The sequence below is a fragment of the Falco naumanni genome, chromosome 3 (genome assembly GCF_017639655.2).
Source record: "Falco naumanni isolate bFalNau1 chromosome 3, bFalNau1.pat, whole genome shotgun sequence".
Lineage (NCBI taxonomy): Eukaryota > Metazoa > Chordata > Aves > Falconiformes > Falconidae > Falco > Falco naumanni.
Window position 1 is genome coordinate 97,478,800 of NC_054056.1, and position 24,671 is coordinate 97,503,470.

Here is a 24,671-nt window from a genome sequence, read left to right on the forward strand (position 1 = left end):
TTGCAACATTACAAAATTGATGACCAAAATGTACTTAAATACACTGAAATATTAACGATTAATAATTTGGTTGAAGAGACACCAGATGCAATGGTACTGACAAGTTACTGCATGCTCAGACAATATATGCCATTTTTTTCTTGCCTATTTTGCTAGAAGCTATGCTGACTATTCAACAGAAATTGTTTTATAAGGTTAAGTAAGTCTTCACCTGCCTCAGTCGATGGAATAAAACTGAGATGAAATAGAACTCAAGATGAAATAAAATTGCCTGCCCAGAGGTAATGAATGACTTCTGCTCCTGGATCTAGAATCTGCCTGATGTCTATCTTGATTATTGAACTGCTACAAGAAGTGGCCTTTTAAGAGAAATATTTATATTAAAGGAAGGCTATGACAGCATGAGTAGGTAGTGCAGAGCTGGTCAAAGAAAACACAAATACACATGTATTCATTTTCTAAAGAGTCATGTTGTACATGTTATCTTCCTATTTAAAAGAAAAGCAAAGTATGGATAGATCCTTTGGAAGCTCTTGAGTTGTCACAACACAAGATTTCCTTGATCTAAGCTTCATATAAGCAACTGTGGCTATGGAAGGACTCTTACACTGTTGTCTCTTACCACAAGTTTCCTGTTCACAAAGTATCAGTCACAGGTGCTACAGATACACTTCCCAGAAACTGAGATAGGACAGTCTTCATATAAAGTGTGAAAACAAACAAAAAAAAGCCAATCTGGCCTTTAAAAATAAATAAAGCTATCTTCAAATTTATTATAAGACAAACATTTATCGCTACAGTTTCCAAACAGATGCTAAATTGACAAGCTGTTTTCTAAGCCAAGAGAGAGCAGCCTATCACCATCTGCCAGATAAGTCTTACCTTTCTTTTCATTTGCTGCTTTTGCATCATCATTTTCTTCTAATTTCTCATCTTCATCTTGCATAAATTTGAATGGTTTGTAGGAAACAATCATTAGACCATCCCCATTCGGTTCTATTGCCGCATAATGGGGGACCGATTTTCCTTGTAAAACTCTCCTTTTAAAGATTTCATATCTATGATCACCTACACAATTTAAAAAAAAAAGAAATCTTAGTAGTAATATTTTTCTAGCATACAAATTATTATACAAGAATCTCATTACAAATACATACAAAGCAAGCCTACCAGTTAAATCACAGCAGCATAGTTTAAAAAAATTTCTCTTCTGTTTTCCAGTAAGTTTGTTAAATATGCAGACTGTAAAATTAAACTAACATGGCCCTTTTTTCTTACAATGTCTTTGTTTATCCCAGCTAGCCCAGCAATTCACAAAACCACTCACAGCCTTTGTACAAATAAGTTTTCCAAATACTTTTTGAGCTGCTGTAAAAACTTGAGAAGCAATGAAATAGCTAGTGGTAATACTTTATTCATAACGGAAAATGCTCATCTTCCTCAACTTTTGTAGAACACTGCCCTTTAAAAGAGAGGTCCCAGATGTTAGCTACTGGTGTCAAGGATGATGAAGGACCATGACATTCATTCCCCACCGTGCTCCCAAACACATGAGTAGCGATAACTCAAAACACCAGTAAGGTCACAGGTTCTAGCACAATGTTTGCTCTTTTTCCTTCAGAATCTTACTGCCCACAAAGTCCTCAGTAACTGATCAACTTCTGAACAGTAACAGATAGTAGAAATTGATTTTTAGCACAGAACAAACAACTTGATAAAGTTCTCACAGGTGACAAAATTTTCCCCAGGAATTGTTTAGTTTTTCTAATGCTTCATCTCTTCATTAAGAAATCAAGAAAGATCAATATCAAGGAATCACTGTATTTGTAACTACAACTTTACTTGAAAGAAACTGGAAACACATTAGCAGAGACATTAGACAAAATCAGATCATGATGGTAAAAATCATCTATGCCACTCTAGTACTCCAAAATGTGCTCCTGTTTGACCTCAATGTTAAGCTTAGAGAAATATCAGAATCATAGGAGAATACACATAATGATGGATAAACAAGGTATAATTTAAGTCCTCTCAATTTGTTATCTCCTTTGCTAAGCAAGAAGCAGAGTAAAGAGTAATAACCAGACTATAACACAAATCTGGTACTTAGTGGTGTTAAGTAAAGCCCCCCTCTTTTTCCTAAAAAATTTGGTTGGGGGCAGGGTGGGTGGCCAGGTGTGTGTGTATGAATTGAAGAGATTCAACCATTCTTATCAGACTTAAGAGATCTATACAATCAGAAGGCTCCAAGCAATAGGGTAACCTGTTCTAAGAGATTAACAAATTAGCTTGGCTTAGATACATGACCAAACAAACATGTCTTTGTTGTAGTGGGAAGTTAGCCACTCACTGAACAAGCTGTTATTTAACTGATTGAATTTAACCACGCGCTGAAACATAAAATTTATTTTCGTGTCTCTCAGAGCATTTGTTCATTTGCTAAAAGGTTCTACATCCTCACAACTTGTCATTGTGTGGCCAAACCTATTGCAGAGTATTTTCAATCAATCATCAACACTTTAAAGTTTTTTAAGTAAGTCTTTGTGATCTTTTTGGTAGATTTATACTACATGATTTTTCTTGTAAAGGTCAGAAGAAAGCTAAGCATGTAACATTTTCCAAGTCTAATAAAGCAGCATGGTAGTTCTTCATTTCAAGCTCCTACAGTGATGATTCCTACTAAAAAAAAAGAACAAAAAAAGAACTTTGAAAGTGTATACCTTTGTTACAGCCCGCTGAAGTACCACACAAGATGTGAACAGACCTAATCACTGCTTCCATTCAGATTTATTTTCATGCATTCTTTTTTTTTTTTTTTTTTTTTTGTAATACAATAGTGGTAGGTGTGATCACTTGATCTAGCCAACCAGACACTGCAGAGATTCTCGCAGTTATTGGTGTCAAGAGACATAACTATGTTTTACTGCTTAGCTTTGATGAAGCACAGATTTTCGTAATTTGATAAATAGCTTGTTGATTAAGTACTTATTTTTACTACAATCTCATTTGATAAACTGCACCCACAGGCAGAGTTTCAAAAAAAGTTATGCATAGCAATTGCCTATTGATGAAGGAGGATGTAAAGTATTGTAATTCCACAAAACAGCTTTTATCTTCGAGACTGATTCATACCTCACTTCGATTTGCAAGACCCTTATTTAAAAGAAATCAAAACTACTTTCTTTCTTCATAACTAAAGTTTGCTTTGAATCTTGTTATTTACACATCTGCTGACTGTAATTACAGAAATTTTGTCTGATCCTTGGAAATGCTGGAGAACTGGCAAGATTTTTTGAAAGGTTTTTAAACCCACTGTTAAGGAAAAAGTTTCATTCCATGAACATTTGTTTTAAGTTATAAAAAACACAATGTAAAGAAGAATTTGTTGATGAAAATATAAAGTATTACAAAATAAGTTTGTGTCAGTGCTCTCTTTAAGCAATGGTCTTCAGTTCTGGACTGCCAGTGTTACTGATTTATTTTTTCTCACAAGATACAACCAGTAACGTTCAGAGGTTCCTTTCTCTTGTTGAGCTGGCCAAAAAAGCAAAAGGCAGTCTTACCTGGCTTTTGGAGTTTTACAAATATTTCCATTATCCAAGGTTTCAACAACAGACAGCGGGCAACACAGCTGGTGAAAGCTGGATAGAATGTTCTGTGAGGAGCGACTAAGGGCTTTGGGCTAGTCTAGGTTGGAGAAATGAAGTCTGAGGGGTGACATTGCTCTCTGCAGCTTCCTGAGGATTGGAAGTGGAGAGGGAGGTGCTGATCTCTTCTCCCTGATGTCCAGTGATAGGACACATGGGAATAGTTTAAAGCTGCATCAGGGGAGGTTTAGTCTGGACATTAGGAAGTATTTCTTTACCAAGAGGGTGGTCAAACACTGGAACAGGCTTCCTAGGGAGGTGGTCAATGCCCCAAGCCTGTCAGTGTTTAAAAGGCATTTGGACAATGCCCTTAACAACATGCTTTAACTTTTGGTCAACCCTGAATTGGTCAGGCAGTTGGACTAGATGATCACTGTAGGTGAAATAGTCTATTCTGAATAGACTACAGTTTATTCTGATAGTAGTATGGTCTGTAATAGTAACAGTCTATTCTGAATAGACTGAAAGAGTCCTGTTCTATTATCCTATCCATACCATGTATGTAGGAGACTAAGGAACATTTGGATAGTGACATGACAGTATGCAAACTGCTTTAGTTCAAGCAGCTTAAGATCTTCTTTCTATCTGTATCAATATTATACTTTTTAGAAGATAATGAACGAGACCAGATCAGTCTTCCCCCAAAGATGTTAATATAATCCACACATCATTATATCAGAGGCTGAAGCATATGGTCTTGCATCCTTTATGGAAATCATGATATTTAATCTAAGTATATATAGTCATATTGAACAGATAAATTATCCTTTGCCAAACTTTATTAGGATAATACATTAATTAGTAGGTATTAAGCACTAATATGTTTTTAAATGTGGTCTAATATTAACTGAATAATTTCATACACTTTTACTGTAGGACCACCTCAAATACGTACTATTTACTTTTTATGCTACAGTTCTTGTATTTATCCCACGCTAATTCCAATCCTATGACACTGTTAATTGTAGGCTAAAAACCCCAACAAATCCCCATATCCAGCTCCACAAAATTTTGAAAAGTAGAGAACTATTTCTAAATCATGTGTCTTGTATAACCTTGATTTTACAAGATCAAACTAAACAGGAACTGCATTTCACAACATCACAAAGTAAAGCTCTATCTAGTTTTCTAATTACCTTAACCACACATGTATAAAACTACTTCTTCCTGTCTTTCAAATGTTTGTCAGAATTTAGGTCTAAAACCAGTAACTTGACCTCAAAATGCAAGAAAAAATTACCTATGTAAAATCCAAGTTGAAATTTTGTGGAAAGGGAATACCAGAACCTAAGGAACAATCAACTTCCGAGACAAAGAATAAAGCATGGCTTATTTAATTTTTTTAAACATTACTCATCAATAATATAAATGTAAAACACTTACCCTCTTTGCTTGTCTCTGTAATTGTAGCCCATTCCAAAGTAATATGAAATTCACTTCCTTTTGTGTCCAATTCATCTTTTTCCACCCTAAGCATCAGCACAGCTATGGAATGCGTATCAGATTTTACAAATGAAACACTGTGTGCTATAATAAATGGACTTCCTAGCTCTTCATTAAACACAATCTAGAAGACAAAATTGTAGTAAAAAGTCAGAGCAAGACTTTCAGTTTTAACTGGCTTTCTCAGAAAGCAGTGAAAGGCTTCAGTGAATGTCAGATCAGTTAGTTTGCTTCCCACAAACCTCTCTGCCAATATGAATCCATGAATGTCATACATTTCTGGTTCCCCCTTCCTTGGCTATCAAGCCACTGTTCTGAAATGTTTTTAATTATTATTCTTTGTATTAGAAAATCATTATAAGGGCCCATTAAAGCACAAAGATCCACACACAAAAAAAAAAGCTGTCTGCATTATGGCTATTTACTACTACAGTAAGTAGAGGTACAACAACAGATGAACAGAATCTATAAACACAGCATACTGGGAGAAATAGTCTCACACTCAAGATGCAAATACAAGGTTTTCTCCAAGGCACTGACTACTTCTCTAGACACCCTAACATCCTGATAATCTTTGTAGACCTTGACATATGCAAACAAGAAGATAAAAAGGTCCAGTGCATCACTGCCAGTGTTTAATCATCAACCAGTACTGGGGAGGGGGGTTCTCTATTTGGCTACTATCTTTAGAAAGAGATTCAATTTTCCTTCTCTACAAAGTTTTGTGAAGGTGACTAAGAAGCAAAAATGGATAATTAAATGAAGGAGTATAATATTCATGTTTAGAAGAATCTAGGGTCAGAAGTTTTTAAATTTTTATGTATTCAGTTTGGAAAAGTCCATTCAATATTTGTATGGGAGTAGGTAGGCAGAGTATGTAAATATTACTATTATACTGAAAGGTTAATAAGCACCACTGTAAACATGAAATACTTTTATTCAGAAGGACTACACATCTTGTAGCTTGAGAGATGTAGCATTTGGTACCTATAGCTGGAAGTTTTAATTCTAGAAACCATGTATTTCAGCTTTTCTCAAAAAAAGTACTCATTCAGCAAACCCCCAAAAAAGATAAAACAAAACTAATCCAAATAGCAGAGAAGAATAAATGAAACATTCTTTACTTGCTAGAACATTAACATATGAAACTGAAAGAATAAGTGACAAGGAATTCAAGCTACAGTGGCTGAATGAGTACAAACTCAAACCAGCTGTTGTTAGTGAAACCTGATACAGTTTGAGGATTTATGGGGTTGGGATGTTAACATCACTGTAAAACACTGAGTGCTCTAAATACTCAAAAAGTGAATTTAAATGTTGATGGAATCTGAACATATAAATCTCATATTTTTGTTACACTGACAACTTCAATGTAACTAATTTATGTATCAGCATTCTCACACTACGGAATAAAAACCAGTTTGCATTTATTTATTAATCCATCATGCTAAAATCTTCCACTTCAGGACATACACTTGAGTTCCTGCCAATACTAAAATCTCCATGACTGCTTAGGAAACTGCCCTTTAGTAAAGAAAATACATGCAAAATGTGGGCGCTTTATACCAGATCTGGCTTTCATGAATAAGAAGTAACCACAGTCCATGAGACTCACAGTAGCTCAGGTAAAAATGTAACTTAAATTATATTTGTTGTGTTCAAGCAGGATAACCAATACCATTATTAGTGTAGTAAGATCACTTTGATTTGGATAAAAAAAAAATTCCTTATGAAGAATCTTTGAAAGAATTACGTAAATAATTATGAGAGAGAAAAGCGTAAAACATACTTCAGTTACAACTAACAATTTTAAGTAAAAATGTTAAACACCATAATTTTCCACAGCTAAGTGCACATTATGAAGATTTTCCCTGCCAGAGAGGTGGAAATAATATTGCTTACATTATACCCGATTTGCAGGTAACCCTCAGGGTTAGTCCAAGTTTTTTAATCAAGAGTTTTAAGTTTTATTCTAGTCTCTGTGGATGTATTTTTAAGGTGAGGTAAATGAAATGGTGAATATTTCAAGAACAATTACATCTGCACAGACAAACATGAAACAAACAGAAATCTCTAAACTTAAAAACAAAAGTAGCTTTTAGGTTGTTTGACAATAATTTCGGAGTTTTTAAAAAAATATATACTATTTCACAGGCCCACGGAAATAGCAAACAATAATAAATGGGGGGAAAAAATCCTAGAAAGAAACATAGGAATAGAGAAGGGAAAGGGGAAATGTTTTGTAGAAAAAGTTCAACTAGGCAAGAACTTAACCACCTGTTTAAAAAAACCTCAGTTTTACTTAAGACAGTTTCTTCTTCAGTTAAAAGGCTGTTCCCTTTCAAACACTTGAATTTTAGCTATTCTGTGCATAAAAGAATCATTTAGTCATTTATACTTGAACACAATCCCATATTAGTGATACAGAGTTGATTTAAAGCTTAATTCTTCACATTACCTACACGCAATTCTCAGAAGAAACGCAAGAAAAAGATTTGACAGACGTACAATTCTTAAAAACGTTACTGCAAGACTTACCTCCCACTTTTCAGACGCACTGTTTCCACGTTTGCCTGATTTAATTAAATACAGTCTGCCTGTACCATCTGAAAGGGTAACCCACGTGGAAGACGAGAAGTGTATTGAGGCACAAAGGCGATTATCATAAGCTGTCAAGTCTGTAGGTAGCCTGAAAACTTCTCTTGGTTTTTGTAGAGCAGTGTCCTATAAGCAAACAGTCACACACTAAGACTTCATGAAGTATTTATCAATTTCAGTGAGTATAACAGACAAATTGAGAATAACAAATCTCAGTAGCAATTTACTGGTTTCTTTGTTCAGTTGAGCATATTTGGAAAAAAGTAGGTGGCAAGCATCATTCCTACAGATGTGGAAAAGGTTGTAGAATTTCATCGAGTTGATTTCTATTTACTAAAAATGTGTTCTATAACTGGTATTTCAGCACTCAACTTTTTTCTTCCATTCTATAGCAGTAATTACATTTTGCATTAAAAAAAGGCTTTTCACTTCTTTTCCCCGTAGCATTCCTATATAATTAATCACTTACCTCAGATAATTATGGTCTCAGGAAAAATGTGGAGACTTTAAAAGAAATGAAAGCTTTAAAATTGTACTCAAACTAGTTCATAAAAACTCACTTCTACATTTAAAAGAATTTTAGCCTATTCTCTTACACAACTGGTATATTCAAGCTGCTATATTATTTCTCAGCTTTCCTAGAGTGGTCATTTTATGCAGTAAGTTGGAGAAGCAACAACTGTGATTAGCTAACAAAGAAAAGCTGCATTAATATCATATTTGCAAATAACTTTTCCATCACATGATTATACTATGAAGTTAAATCCATTTGGCAGACGATCACAAGTGGTGTTCCCCAGGGCTTACTACTGGGGCTAGTTCTGTTTCTTATCTTTACCAATTATTTGGACAAAGGGATAGAGTGCACACTCAGTAAGTGTGCAGGTGACACCAGGTTGGGGGGGACTATTGATCTGCTTGAGGGCAGGAAGGCTCTGCAGAGGGATCTGTACAGGCTGGACTGATGGGCCAGGGCCAACTGTATGAAGTTTAACAATGGTAAGCGCTGGGTCCTCACTTGGGTCACAACCCCATGCAACGCTACAGGCTTGGGGAAAGCTGCCTGGCAGAAAAGGACCTGGGGGTGTTGGTTGACAGCCGGCTGCATATGAGCCAGCAGCGTGCCCAGGTGGCCAAGAAGGCAAATAGCATCCTGGCTTCTATCAGAAATAGTGGCCAGTAGAACTAGGAAGTAATTTTCCCCCTGTACTCAGCACTGGTGAGACCACACTTTGAATACTGTGTTCAGTTTTGGGTCCCTCACTACAAGAAAGACACTGAGGTGCCTGGCTGTGTCTAAAGAAAAGCAACAAAGCTGGTGAAGGGTCCAGAGAAAAAGTTCTATGAGGAGCAGCTGAGGAAACTGGGGCTGTTTAGCCTGGAGAAAAGGAGGCTGAGGGGAGACCTTAATCGGCCTCTACAACTACCTGAAAGGAGGATGTAGTGAGGTGGGTGTTAGTCTCTTTTCCCAAGTAACAAGCAATAGGATGAGAGGAAATTGCCTCAAGTTGCACCAGAGAAAATTTAGATTGGATATTAGGAAAAAATTATTCACCAAAAGGGTTGTCAAGCGCTGGAACAGGCTGCCCAGGGAAGTGGTGGAGTCACCATTGCTGGAAGTATTTAAAAGATGTGTAGATGTGGCATCCAGGAACATGGTTTAGTGATGGACTTGGCAGTGCTAGCTTAACAATTGAACTCAATGATCTTAAGGGTCTTTTCCAACCTAAACAATTCTATGATTCTACTATGCATCAGGATAAACTTTCTTAGCATAACGTATCAGTGGCACACTGCAATCTTATTTTTTAAGCCAAACTACAAGCGTGGATGGCTTTTGAGCACGAAGAAACAGAGACGCTATAGTGAACAAACTGCACAGATGATATAATTCTCCAGTGAACAATAAAGACGTATGGATCTTTAAAAAAATTATACATATCACTACATTTTACAAAAAACCCACCCTAAAACAAAATGAAAAAAAAAAAATAATCCAGTACTTCCTGCTGTATAAACTTTACACAAATCAGCCTGGTTGAATAATAGTGCAAAATGAATGTTAGATTACCAATTTCACCTATAATTCTAGTAGTTGTTCTCAGAAGTCCTGCGTTGCCTTCTTTATTTCCTGCTAATTCTAAGAGAAGCAACTGCTTTCATCCTGTAAATTGGATTTCCAACTGTTGTCATTAAGTACAAACGCATGTCTTCCAGGATATCTTTTAGGGATTATTCTTTTATCTTGTGCCTTCACTCTCACATACAGCCTCCTCTTTGCTGAATAAAGTTTTGTAACTCTCTGCTCATTATTTGGCTTGCAGAATACCAGCAATGCTGCTGCCTGCTTAGGATTAGAATCTACCTCCCTTTTGAGATTTGTGAAGTAATCTCTAAGTATAAAAAAGGCTTCTTAGAAAAAAAGCAAACAACTGACCAAATCTTTATGATTTGGAAAGAAGTTGGCATCACAGTTTAAAAAATGGTCAGGGCATCCTTTATCTGCAATACAACTCGATCAGCTACTTATGAAGTAGATCAAGCTGCAGTATTAAGAGCACAAACAAAATATTCTTACAGAAAAACATAAGATGCAGACTGGAGATTCAGCAACATCACAGTCACATCTCTATAACCTTTCAGATAACTGAAATGGAACTTAATTGCTTGAAGTTTTTCAACTGAACTAAGTAGCTGCTAAATAAAATGGACTAGCAGTCTGTTACAAGTGGGTTCCCCCAGGAATTGATACCAGGCCTCATGCTGTTCATAAATTACCTGGGTGATGGGCTTGAAAGCACCCACACCACATTTGCTGATGACACTAAACCAGATGATGAGGTAGATGCATCATAAGAGAGAGCCATCTTGCACAAAGACACAGGCAGCCTGGAAAAGCAGGGCAGCAACAACATTTTGAAAAGAAACCGAGACAAGTGCAAGGTCCTGCACCTGGGGTGGAATAATCAAAGAGCCCAGAACCAGCTAGGATCTGTGTGGCTGGGGAGCAGCCTTGCTGAAAGAGACCTGGGGTCTGACCATGAGTGGGCAGTGTGATGCTGCAGCAAAAAAGGTAAATCAGATCCTGGGCTGCATCTGCACAAGCATTACTAGCAGAGATAGAGACACGACCATATCACTTCACTCAGCACTTGTTAGGCCACATCTGGAGTACTGTGCCCAGTTCTGGTCCCCAAAACTGAAAAGAAGACATGGACAGACTGGAAAAGACCCAAAGGAAGGCCATGAACACAACTAAAGGGCTGGAGTACATACCCTATGGGGAAAGAATGAAGGAGGTCTTGTCTCCCTGAAGAAGATTCAGGATGGACCTCATCACACTATGCCAGTAATTAAAGGGCGCCTACGAAGAGGAAGGAGACTCTCTCTTCACAAGGAGTCCCAAGGAGAAGACAAGGAACAACCAGGTAAAAGTCCACCAGGAAGGGTTTCAACTCTACATAAGAGACTTTTTTTCACAGTGAGAACAAACAATGACTGGAACAACTTCCCCAGGGACGTGGCAGAGTCCTCATCAATGGAGGTTTTCAGGATGCAACTGGACAGGATGTTAGATAATGCCATCTAGACCATATGATCCCTATGACTAGACCATAGGATCCTTTACAGTCCCTTACAACCTGGGCTGCTCTATGATTCTAAAACAAACAGCAAACTCTAACACCTCTTTAAAAAAAAAAAAAAATATTCACTACCTTACCCCTTATACCAATTCATAGACTTCAGCATCTGATCTGAGGTCTCCAAAAAGGTTTTGCAGTAATAAAAACCAAAACCAACTCCTATTGTTTCTGTTCTGTATCCTAAAGAAATATCTCTCATGAAGTTATGGTTCTTTCCTTTCCTGTGATCTCACAGACAGGTTTTTATATATATATATATGTGCGTGTGTGAAATAAATGAAACAAAGTGAGATACAACAGGTTTTGTAGATATTTTGCAGGCTACTGTACCTACATATACTTGAACAAATAAACAGTCATCTCTGCAAAAAAAGGTGCCCGACTGGCCTTTACAGATCAACATTTCTCTTTTTAAACCCAATCTATGTTCTTAATCCAACAATAAATAGACTATGTTGAGAACATAGGTCATAGAGCAAATTAAACTATTTTCAGTTTTATTTTACTAGGCTTGTTTGCAACCAGTTGATCTACAATTATTTTAGAAGCTCCACAAACCAGAAAACTCTGCTTAACAATACGGAAATTCTTCCCTTGTTACTAAAAATCAGCATTAGGGTCACTAAAATGAAAAGATATTTAATCACAAATATATTGTAAAAATAGAAAAACAAAATTTCAAAGAAAAAGATTACAGGAACAATTCTGAAGATATTTAGAAGTACGTAAAAAGAAACACAAACAGAAACATATTTTTATGATGAAAATCTGGGGAGGGAATAAGTATTTATCTATCCTGTGCCACACAAAATGCACTCTCTTTCTATAGTAAGGGTGGGCATGAGATTAAGAAATAGCAGTGAAAAAGTGTCTCTTTAAAACAGCTTCTCACTACAGGCCCTGAAATTTCAGCCACAAATTACTATATTCTTTTCTAATCATCTCCTGGCCCTCTATTTTCACCCAAGCAATGGACAGCTTGGGGTGGGGTGGGGAATCACCTCTGTACATATCTATTTCTAGTAAAAGTAACTCACTCATTCCGATCTATGAAATAAGGCAGTTAAAAATATACACACAAAGCATCATCTTTAAAAGACCTCTTTGCACTTGTGCACATGTATGCAATACAGAAACAATACATTTGTGCGTGCAAAGCATGCCATGGCCTCATTTGTTGAGAAACCTGTATTTGAGGGGATTTCAAATCCTTCGTATTTTCCAGAAGTTATTAAAACCAGATGTGCATTTAAAACACATTCAAAGGTAAGCAAGATAAATTGGATTTGGGTAAGTACCATTTTAATAAGCAACAGCAAAAAAGACCAGATGACAAACAGATAGCCAGCTTGCCTTTTGGGCCTACTTGAATTCATATTAGAGATTACTGTGTACTACAAAAAGGCACAAGGGCTATTACGAAACCTGCAATTAAAAAGATGCAAATTTGATTTTTAACTATTGGAAGTATTCAGGGTCACTTTGTAGATTCAGTTGTGTCACTATGCCCCCTGAACTACTCCACTAATTTTTAACATGTTCAGGAGGGCAAATAGAAGAACTAAAAACAAATAAAAACACCCAACACAAACAAACCCACAACCCAGACAAAACAAACAAAAATCCCACAAACACTAGATAAAAATGAGGAAGCCAAAATACTTTGTTACTTGATTTTAAGGTTTCACAGAGAGGTAGGTAGTGTTCTCCACAATAAAAATGTTCCTTTGTAATCAACAATGACTACTGTACTTAGGGAAAAAAAATAAATCAATCAAAATCCCATGCATCTCATCATGGAAAGAAGCATCATCATCCCTGTTAACAGTGATTTAAAGGGCTATACTATGTAACATTACAGAAGACCACACTTTTTTCAGCCTTCAAGTGAACCTTAACAGTAAGGTTCAAATAGTTTTGGATGAAATTTGAAAAAAAAAAATAATGAAAAAAATTAACTATCAACCATTTATTCTTCTAAAGCTTTCATCAGACTTATCAGCACTGAGCAGGAATGTCAAGACTCAATGTATCTCCGGAAAACAAGGGAAGAATAATCTTTATTACATACAAAAAAGCCTCCTTCTCAACAGGCAAGAAAGGAAATGCTCTTATGCACCTTTCTGTTCATTAATTTAGCTTTAGGAATTTATTACAACAGTGTCTGATCTCAGTCCGACAAGGACGAACTTACTTAAAGCTGAAGCAACACCTGCCCTCAAAACTCTTTTGTGTCAGATCTGCTTTTTGACTTACTGTTTCTCTGTTCACCAGCTGGTCAACAGGGGTTAATAGCAACTTTCTACTTCAGAAGTATGAGGGGATGCTGAGATACTATAGTCATTTATTATACTGGCAAGAACTGTTAAAATTACTACAGTTTTAGCTGGAAGTCGGGTTTACTCACTGTAATTAGGTTTAAATGACAGCAACACAGTTTCTTTAAGAAAAAAATAGAGGCAGCTTCTCATCAGACCCAGTTCTTCCTATTCCTTCACTTCTCTACAAAGATTCTGAATCTGTTTAACTATTTTTCATTCCCAAGTCTCTTATCTTTTCCACTGGCTTTTAACTCTAGCTCTGCCACTTCTATACTCCTTGACAACATACTCTGCTTCCTTTTGACCTCTGTTGTTCTGTTCGTCTACTCCAGATTTCTTCTGGGTGTCTTCATTATTACAACAACCCCCTTTCCTGTCAGCAGCTCGTTTGCTTCATCTGCCTATGACACCAACACTGATTTTGAGCCTTTTAAGCAGCCCAGGTTTCAAATTTGTGTAGCAATTCTGAGCAAATGGTTCCCCCACAGGCAAAGTCAGGGTGTACTCCAGTTGCTCAGGATAAGGAGCCAGCATGCAGGTACAAGAGGCAAAATGTAAAATGCAAGGTTAGGAATTCCCTCTACTATTCCTGACTTCCCCATGCCAGGCTCCATTTAAGTAGTATATCTTAGCTTACATAGCGTTAAGTAGTGAAATTTTACTTGGGTTCTCTGGCATGCCTGTAAGATTTAAATTTTTTAAGTTGTATTAAGAAATAGTATTGTTCCAAAGTCAGAAACAGTTTGTTGTACTGTAAAAACAAGTAATATTGCAGAAGACATTTCAAATAAGAATGACTTTTCCACGGAAAAGACAGGGAATGAGAAAAGACAAAACATACCAAAAGAGAAAGGAAAAGATAAAAGCTCTAAGTTATGTGGCAATTGCCACAGAGCAGCCGTAACAAATACAAAACTTCATTTTGATGACAAATCAAAATATCTAGGCACTTGACACACCTCTCTGAGCAAAAATGCCCACACCCAGCATTCTGAGTAACAACCAAATATTTAAACCCCCCCCGATATAGAACAACAAAACCTGTTAGACTTCTTCAATTTATCTGCTTCTTTATTCTGACTTGTTTCAAACAGAATTCTCAAGTTGTTTCTGGTGCCACTAATCGTTGCTCTGAATTACAGGTAACTGACACTTACACAAACAGCGTTCCACAGCTAATTCTTACTGGAATTCAGATGAAAATATAGATGCCATTAAGGGTTTTAAGCAAGGTGAGAAGAGTTACTGTTGCCATAATTTCTCATTATTTGAATATAAGAAGAAACAAAGTCATCTTCATAAGAATAGCTGAAGGTCACAAAATCAAGTCAAAGTATTTAACAGCTGGAGGAGAAAACTTTGAGTATTTCCTAGCTTGACAAACAACAAGCAACTAAAAAAGCCAATTCAGATGCAAAAACCCCCACAACGATTAAAAAAACAATTCAGTAATCCTGTCACTACACTACCCATTTGATCTCTAAAACAAAGATGCTGGTTTATTGAATGAAAGAAGTCCAATAGCTCTAACAAGAATGTTGAAGCTTGTATAGTGTTTCCAGCCAAGTAAGGGTAATAACTTTCTCAAACTGGTATTAGAAACACAACACCTGAATATTCATCTGCTGACTTAGAAAAACTGCTCGTGTTTATCACCTTTTTCAATTATGCTTGATTTTGAGCAAGTGGCATGGTATTAGCTATACTTTTTGCCTTCACAGATGCCATCTTTTTAAACACATAAGTTGCACAGATAATTTGTGACTTACGGATAACTAACACACCACCATGTTAGGATCAAGGTTGCAACCAAAATCGGAAGCAGAACTAGAAATAATTATGTGTTACAAGCCTTTGTGTTCTTTCTCTTTGGATTTAGGATAAGCATGTTAACCTGTTCCATCTTCTGTTTTATAGAACACCAACATTAATTTTAATTGTGGCTGTTGCTAACTTGTAAGCTAGGCTTGGCTGAAAACAATATTATTTGTAATATACATCTGACTAATATACGGCCAGGCGCATTTGTAATAAGACACCTTGTTGATGTTTCTGAATACACATTCCTCTTAATACATATGCAAACATGTTTTCTTTGCACAATAGCACTGTATTTTATATTAAGACACAAGGTGGCAGCTATTTATTTTACAGTCCGGTGGAACTGAAACTCATGATAAGATATTAACCAAACATCATTTTCTTGAAGATTCCAGTGAACCCACCAGTCTTAGGGAAAAGTATTTATCATTTCAATTTACTGCACACAGAAATGCAAATTATTGCCTGTTATAAAAGTCTTTATGTAGTTTATCTGCTAAGGAAGAAATTTACACACTTCAGAGCCCTCCTAACAAAGGAACATACTGAGTGTCCGTGTTGTGCTGGCACTGGGGAGCTGCAGGGTGGCCTCTGTAAGGAGAGGCCAGGGCTGCCCCACACCGGACACGGCCACTTCCAGCTGGCTCAGACAGACTCACCACAGTGCACAGCTGAGCCTGTCAGCCAAGATGGTGGTGTGGAGTAGAGGTTCACTTCTTGGAGAAGATCATGGGGAAGGAGGTTCTACAGCCCATGGATGACCACGGCAGGGCAGATAGCTACCCTGCAGCCCATGGAAAGCCTATGCTGGAGCAAGCTCCTGGTAAGAGCTTTGAGTGACCTTGTTTCTCATCATTTTACTCTAGTTTTATTTGGCAATAAATTAAATTAATTTCTCCAAAGTTCAGTCTGTTTTGCCCGTGATGGTAACTGGCAAGTGATCTTCCTATTTTTATCTCAATCCACAAGCTCTTCTGTCGTCTCTTTCTCCCTGCCCTGTTGAAGAGGGGGAGTGAGAGACAGTCTGGGTGGGTGGGTGGGTGTCTGGCAGCAAGCCCAGGTTAACCAACCACAAGTTAAAAAACACAAAAAATGAGATTTTTACAAGCCACTATTCATGGGCAGCTTCCCCTAACAAGCTTCTTTCCTTTAGACATTCCTACTGCGAATCCAGATGATCTCAGAAGACTTGGAAGAAGTCCCAGAAGATTATTCTGTCTCAGCAAGAGTCTGCCAAAGGCTTCAACTGCTTCTACATTCTATGAAAAGTAAAGTAACTATTCTGCAGCTTCAGCTTTCAGCCTACTATCCTCTAAAAACCTGTTATTTCCTGAAAAATCTAGGACTACTATTTCAGGATTTTTCTCAGCTTAGCCCTGGCCTAGTAATTTCCACCACCAGAATCTTGCACAGAGTAAGTCACACTCTCTATGTTGTGTTTTCTTTCATCCCACAGGGTTACAAGTCAAATTCCTTGGTAGCATGAAGATGGATATTTTCCTTTCCACAGTCTTTTACTCCTTAATGACCAAGTACTACAATTGCACGTACCAGAAACAGTGTACATCGAGCTACGTATGTTCCCCTCCAGAATGAAAAAAAGGTTTGTAATGGAAACTAGGGCATCCACACATTAAAATGGGTCAAAAGAAATAGAAAGTTTGACTACTTAAAAACATTGGTATAAAAGCAGAGAATTGTCATGTTTTTCAGACTCAGTTTACCTTGCTTACACTCTATTTCAAGTTTCCCCAGGGCCAGGAGTACCTTTTTGCCTCCAACAAGTGACACTCAGGTTAAGTTATTAGTCCATAAAGGCTTGCATTTCTAACATGTACAGCTTCTTTCTCTCCTTAATAGCAAACAAACACCAAGTAACATAGGGGAGAAACAGCCAGCAACTAGAAAAGAAGTGTCTACTCTTCAGCTTGTCACCATGTCTATCTTCCCCAGAATGGAAGTAGATTCAATGCTATTGCAATACTAATGCAATAGTATTAACAAAAAGATGTTGGAAGCCTCATGTAAAATCTTTCATCCTTCCTGGTTAACTGTATTTTTGTTAATCTACCTATCTTCCTGGCAATAGCTTCCCCCAGTTTTTGCATGTAGATCCTACCTGCCATATTTTCTACCTTAACTACCCCCATCTTCTGAAATCCAGTAATTTTTTAAAAAAGTTTATTCTTACCAGAGTCACTGACAGATTCATAACCCTTCCAAACTGATCAACATAGTAGACATTATCCTGGTACCAGGAATCAAGGTGAAGATAATTATACATGCCAAAAGCACGCAGGTGGTCAAGGGTATATTGGTCATCACGAAGTTTTACTTCTGCTACAGCTGGAGGAAAAAAAAAAGAAAAAAAGCCTATTTTAAAATGTATATATTTATAATTTAATAATTTATAAAGTTCAAATTAGTAATTTAAAAATAATTCTTCCATCCTTAGTCCATAGGTCTGGTTTATTTGAAGAAAAATAAATTATTTATACACACTTTAAAATGTCACCATAATCCTGGAAAGCAGGTCATCCACACTGAAGGCCACTGCAGTCCTTTACTGTGATCACGTAATAGCTATTACCATTTATAGTGGCCCACTGAGGTGGGCTGACCCTGGCTGGATGCCAGGTGCCCACCAAAGCTGCTCTATCACTCCTTTCCTCAGCTGGGCAGGGGAGTGGAAACATAACGAAAGACTCGTAGGGTTGAGATAAGGACAGAGGAAGATCGCTCACCAATTACTGTCAGAGACAAAACAGACCTGACTTGGGGAAATTAATTTATTACCAATCAAAATCAGAGTAGGGTAATAAGAAATAAAACCAAATCTTAAAAACACCTTTCCCCTATCCCTCCCTCTTCCTCAGGCTCAACTTCATGCCTGAATTCTCTACCTCCTCCCCTCAGGTGGCACAGGGGGATGGGGAATGGGGCTGCAGTCAGTTCATCACACATTGTCTCTGCTGCTCCTTCCTGCTCAGGGGGAGGACTCCTCAACTCCTCCTCTGCTACAACATGGAGTCCCTTCCATGGTAGACAGTCCTCCACAACTCCACAGTGAATCCTTCCCATGGGCTGCAGTTCTTCATGGATTGCTCCAGCATGAGTCCTCCATGGGGTCACAAGCCCTGCCAGCACACTTGCTCCAGCCTGGGTTCCTCTCTTTCCACAGGCCCTGCCAGGAGCTCCAGCACAGGCTTCCCACGGGGTCACAACTGCTCTGGCATGAGGTCCTCCACAGGCTGCAGGTAGGGATCTGCCCCGCTGTTCACCTCCATGGATGCAGGGGGACAGCCTGCTTCACCATGGGCTCCACCACAGGCTGCCGGGGAATCCCTGCTCGGGTTCGTGGAGCACCTCCTCCCTCCCCTGACCTTGGTGCCTGCAGAGTTGTTTCTCTCACATACTCTCAGTCCTCTGTCTGCTGCTGTTGTTCTTGTGCAGCAACATTTTCCTCTGCTTAAATACATTATCCCAGAGGAACTACCACCATCACTGATGGGCTTGGCTCGGCAGTGGATCCATCTTGGACCTGGCTGTCATTGGCTCTGTTGAACACAGAGGAAGCTTCTGGCAGCTTCTCACAGAAGCCACTCCTGTTATCCCCCCCACTACCAAAACCCAGCCATGCAAACCCAATACACTTATGTTGCATCTTCTCAGGATGTGCTGAGATCCAGTTTCTCAATAACCCTCACAAGATGAAACACACACACAACAGCTATGTAAAACCTACTTTACATTTGCTTGGGAAGAGCACAAATCATTTCCAGTATGTACATGGTATTACAGTAAAGGAAAAAACCTTCTGCTCTACAGTAATTTCAAGAAAACAAGAGCCAAAAGAAACATCCCATCTAACTACATGGATTTCATAGTCTTAAATTCTGAACCAAGCTATCAACACTTGCAAGGCAGAAGATTACAACAGTAAAAAGCAGAATTAGTACATGGTCATTACAAAAAAAAACCACCCCATGCTGCTAGCACTCCTGCTGAAGTTGAAATCTTGAGAAATGTCCAAGGTACCATCAAAATTTCAGACTAAGCTTTTTCTAACTGAAAGAGGCTGCAGAGAATGGCTGTCCATTGTAACGGTACCTTCTTCAAGGAAAGAAGCATGCTACCTACAGTCATCCGCTCGAGCAAGATTTTTCTAAATAGAAAACCTCTCCTCAGGTAGAAGTTATTAAGAACTGGAGTTACCTAAGGCTGATCAAGTTTTTATTTAAACTAGCTGCAGCTCCTTCATCCTATTCCATACCGATACGGAGACGAAGCAGCTGTAGTCTCAACATCTCAAAACACAGAAAATCCCCAAGTTTTAGCAAAGACATTAGCAGAGGTCTCGTCCATCCTTCTGCACATAGTCTCAGACAGACTGGAACTCCAGTTTACTCTCCAGTACAGTTGTCCCAGGATCCTTAGCTTCCCTGCAGGAAGCGTACCTCAAACTTCACACAACAAGCAAAATCCTTTAGAAAGTTTTAAGTCATCAACTGTCAGTCTATGATGATTAGTCTTCAAACCCAGAGGGGAAAGCACCTCAAGGCTAATCCCTTCTCATAGCAACAGTCATTTTAGTTTCTACTTTTTCAGCTTCCATTTTCTTCTCTTTTCTGCTCAGAAACAGAACAAAGCTATACCCAGTATTCCACTTTCATCCACTCCTGTAACAGACATCATTCACAACTGTATGCAGCAGCAGTCCTCATCTCAGATTTTACACTCTCCTTTAGAATCTACTTAAAAGCTACTGAAGAATCATTAGTTTATTCTACTCTGTCAGAACACCAGTTACTGCAATCAGTGCCACTGCACAGCCATCACAATACTATCAATCAGATGGTCACCAGATGTCTCAGAACTGACCTCATTAGAAATACTGGCTATTAACATAAAAGTGGCTATAGGAAACTATGCAAAATTATACTGCCTGATTAATAAAAAAAATCTACTCATACTACAAAAAATGCTTCCAAAATGACAGTATAATTATCAATTAGTCTCCTAATCACTGTTGATATTTGCAAACCGAAAGCATTAATTCCACTCAGCTCAAATCATTATTCATATCCACCACACAGGAGAGATTGTGTACCTCTGCTATTAATAAATTACTGTTCACCAAGCCATGGCACTTCAAAAAAAACCCTACAATATCAACAAAGGAGATCATAAGAAAGTATACCTGTCATAATGGGAAAGACTGCTACCCATTCCAATTTCTACTTTAACTAATTAGAATATTTTTGCTGTAAATTACACTGTAAAAGAAATTAGAAGGATATGTTGTGAAAATGTGTTTTAAAGCTGTTTGTACAATCAAGCTTTATCACAGAGATAATTTTCCCAACATGACAAGAGATGATGTGAATATTCTATAAACAATTAAAGACAAAACCTAGCATAATCCAAGATAATTATTTTCAATGAAACCAAATGCACATCATCTACTTCCTGTACAGCTACATCAACTGATCTTCTGAAATTAGAATACACATGCAGAAGCATATAAAGCTTTTTTAGCACAGAAAACCTAAAATTGCCTTATTTTGTAAAGCTTCATGTCTCTACTTCTTCCCCGTCCCCCTAGACACGTTGCTACTATTAGATTCTAATTAAAGCACATACAAATAGTGAAAATAGTCCAAACTAGATGCTTCCTAAAGCAAATGTATAACCTTTCAAGAAAATTCTTGGAACGATATACTATTAATTAGCTGATTGTAAGGTGATAAGCTTTATAAAAGCTGGAAGAACATGAATAACTCTCTGAGTTTCTCAGCCTGTAGTCCTGACAGCCCTGAACAATGGGTCAGGAATAGGAGATCCAAATTCCTTGCATAATTGCAATATGTAATTAATTCTTCATAAACAGCAGTCAGAAACTATGAAATTTGTATGTGATTTCAGGAAATCAAACAAATGTGTGTGGCACTGTCATGAAACACTGTGAAGAAGGTTATCAACTGCTTGCAGAATGTATCCTCTATATATAGCTCCCTGCCAAGGAAAAGTAATTAGATAAACTATTCCATCCTTGATTAACTGAAACCCATTCTGTGATTCACTGAAATCTGGGCACAAATGACATCTGCTATCACATACCATGTGCTCAGATAGTTCATAGGAGATTTTACACTAGGATGAAGTTCATTCCTTCCTCTCTATAGCCTTCCAGGTTCAAGTTTTCTTGGAAAAACCTTGAAAAACTTGGAAAAAAAGTCCTTGAAAAAACAAGGAGAAAACCAACAGAGCTAAGTGCAAGGTAATGAAGGACAAAAAAGAGAAGAAATGAAGACATTTAATAAAGTAAATTCAGGAAAAGAGAAGTTAATATAAAGAGAAAAGAAGAAATACTTCAATTAGATCATCACCTTATTCAGTCACAGTTTTGTGGTTTTTTGTGTGGGTGTTTGGTCAGGATTTTTTGCTTTCTTTGTTTTTGGTTTGGGGGGGGGGTTGTTTGGTTTGTTTTTTCTTAAGAGTACACTAATTCACTAAGCTTCTGCTTTTCGGGTTCAATTAATAAGCAGTAGTTAATGGCAGCTATTCAACAGAATGATACATGGTCTCCTGCAAGTTTCTGATAAATAAATCTGCACAACTAAACCCCAGGAACATTGATTGATACTCTGTCACACCAGAAGACAGCAAATATACAAGATGTATAAATTAAATCTCAGCTGTCAATATTACTTCCCAACAACCCTAGCTAGCTGGGATATTTCAGACTAGTACAAAGAAAATTACGCCACTTTTCTAGAATTGTACTCATTTCCAGCACCATGCTTAAAAGAAGTAGTTTGACTTGAAATACTTCAAAGATAATGAAGCAAAGATTTTCATTCACACCACCTTTACTTAAAAGCAAAATCACTGAATACAAAAGTAACTCATAAGAATCAATAGGAGTAAGATGTCCCTAACCTAACTGAATCTTACTATAATTATTATGCTGCCCCACAAAAAAACCCAAACAAACAACAACCTCTGAATAAAGAACACTAACAATGGACTTATACTTTAAATGAAGTCATATATGGGCCATCAATCACTAAAAAGCAGCACCGGGGAGGGAGTAGAGAAAAAAAGGGTGAGAACCATCTCCCTTCTCATTCTAAATGTTTTACCAAATACATCAAAACAACTTTACAGTACCAGAAAATATGTTAAATAATTATATCAATATATTATTTTGGGGCATCAAATGTTATATGCTTGTATGCCATACTTTGTTTTGCAGTGCCACCCGGTGGAAGCAATTTAGTATTTCATATACGCTTATCTACTACTGGAAGAGATCACATTAATTTATTTTCTAATAGCAGCATTCAAAGATGCTTCTAACCCTGTATTATTTTTTTTCTTTTAATATTAATGTTAACTAATAAAAATATTAATGTTAACTAACAAAAATATTAATTAACAAATATGTTTTTATTGTTAATGGTAGGATCATCTCATTGCTCCTGTTGAGTAAAAGTACAAAGCTTTTTTATTCTGCTACAGGAAGTATGTTAATAGACAACATAAAAATTTACTGTTTAATAAACACATAGCTTGCTGCAAACAAGCACAGGCTGACAGATACCATGTAATGGAGTATTTCTGTCAGATCAAATTACTTACACAAGTGTGAAAAGTAAATAGGATCTATCATGCACTAAATTGAACAAGATCCAAAAACTATCAATGCATTTGTGAAAGTATCACTATAGCAATGCCTTGATTTGTAAGTTGACTTGTACCAGCTGCAAGAACCATTTTCTTTAACAACAGTTTCAAGGCAGAACTTGTCCATAGATTATCTTTTCCTTTCTCAAGAAATTGAGGTGCAACACAAGAACAGATAACACACATGCCTGAGACCTCAACCTTCATTTATGAACTATAGCTGCAAATGTCTGGAAAAAACTGTGGCTCACAGTTTCTCAGTATTTCCATTACATTACTTTAAACACTTTTTTCTATATTTTATTTTTCGAGCAGAATTGGAAAATGCAAATGGAAATCTCTATAAATGTTTGAAATGTATCAGTGCCTTTGGCTCCATGTTTTCCATGTAGCAGTACTAATACTGGGCAGCTACTTTTGACTGAAGCACAGACCTAGTCTTAACAGGCTGCAAATAGGGCAGTCATTTATTAACAACACTTTTTTAAAAAGTGATTTAAAAACATAAATGCATATGTGATCAAGGGAATGCATTCCTTGCATATTCTCCTGACTTGCAACAGGAGCTCCATGTTTGAGTGACTGTTTACTATGCCTTTCAGCTGTTACTGCATCAAAAAGCATGCAGTACATCATGCGTGTAATGCTTCTGCCAGACAGACAAGGTAGACAGGAAAGGCATGAGGGATGTCCACATTTGAATAAATCCTAAGCCTCTGGAAAGAAAAGGGAACAAAGTTACATCCAACTAGTGGAAGTCAAGAGCAAGGTTTTAATTCCTTTAAAAATGTTGTGTATCTTAGACATGCTCCTTGCGGGAGACAAGGATTTGCCCCACAGTCACTGCACTGGACTCTGCCAAGGTCAGATCAGGGCAGAAGAGGTGACTGTAACCAAGACACTCTTTCCTCCCTCACAAAGGTTCCGTGATCTCAAAGAAAGGCATTATAAAGCTCAATGCAATGGAAGCATTCCAAAATAAGTTATGGAAGTAAACTAAGGAAAATAAAAAGAAAAATAGACAAGATTTAGGATGAAGAGTTGAGAATTAAAGGTACAATAGTGTGGGACACATTATTAGTCAAAACATGTTACCAGGATGAGAGATAAGAAAAGACAAAAGACTGTGAAAGTTTAGATTAAGATAGAATGGGTAGAAATAAGGAAGAAATAAAAGAACATGCAACTCGGAGTATTTAAAAGGGAACATAAGATATCACAATTTCATAAATCTCCATCTCTGTGACTATATATTTCAGAAATCCACTAGACAATGCCTCCCTACCACAGATCTAGTAAATAACTAAAAAAGTGTTTTAAATTTCTCTCTGCTTCAGCTGTACATCTGACCACAGCAAATTCCTGGCAACCACAGTTTGACAGTTAAAGGCAAATTTGAGCTGAATACTAAGTTTTACACAATGGTCAGGAAATGAAGCTCAATGCAGTCCATCCACATGAGCATGACAACCACAAGTCGCCCTGCAATACCATGTGCTGCTATCCAC

The 24,671-nt window shown here is 37.4% G+C and overlaps 1 protein-coding gene across 3 annotated transcripts in view; it reads right to left on the reverse strand.

The window, feature by feature from the left end:
- Positions 1 to 24,671, reverse strand: part of NUDCD1 (NudC domain containing 1) — a 41,438-nt gene that overhangs the window by 13,976 nt on the left and 2,791 nt on the right. For all 3 annotated transcript variants that reach the window (XM_040586241.1, XM_040586243.1, XM_040586242.1), the window contains 4 exons: positions 17,666 to 17,820; positions 7,629 to 7,814; positions 5,031 to 5,214; positions 883 to 1,068 (listed from right to left, as the gene is read on the reverse strand). In XM_040586241.1, coding sequence (XP_040442175.1) covers positions 883 to 1,068; positions 5,031 to 5,214; positions 7,629 to 7,814; positions 17,666 to 17,820 — 711 coding nt within the window. The remainder of the gene's footprint in view (positions 1 to 882; positions 1,069 to 5,030; positions 5,215 to 7,628; positions 7,815 to 17,665; positions 17,821 to 24,671) is intronic.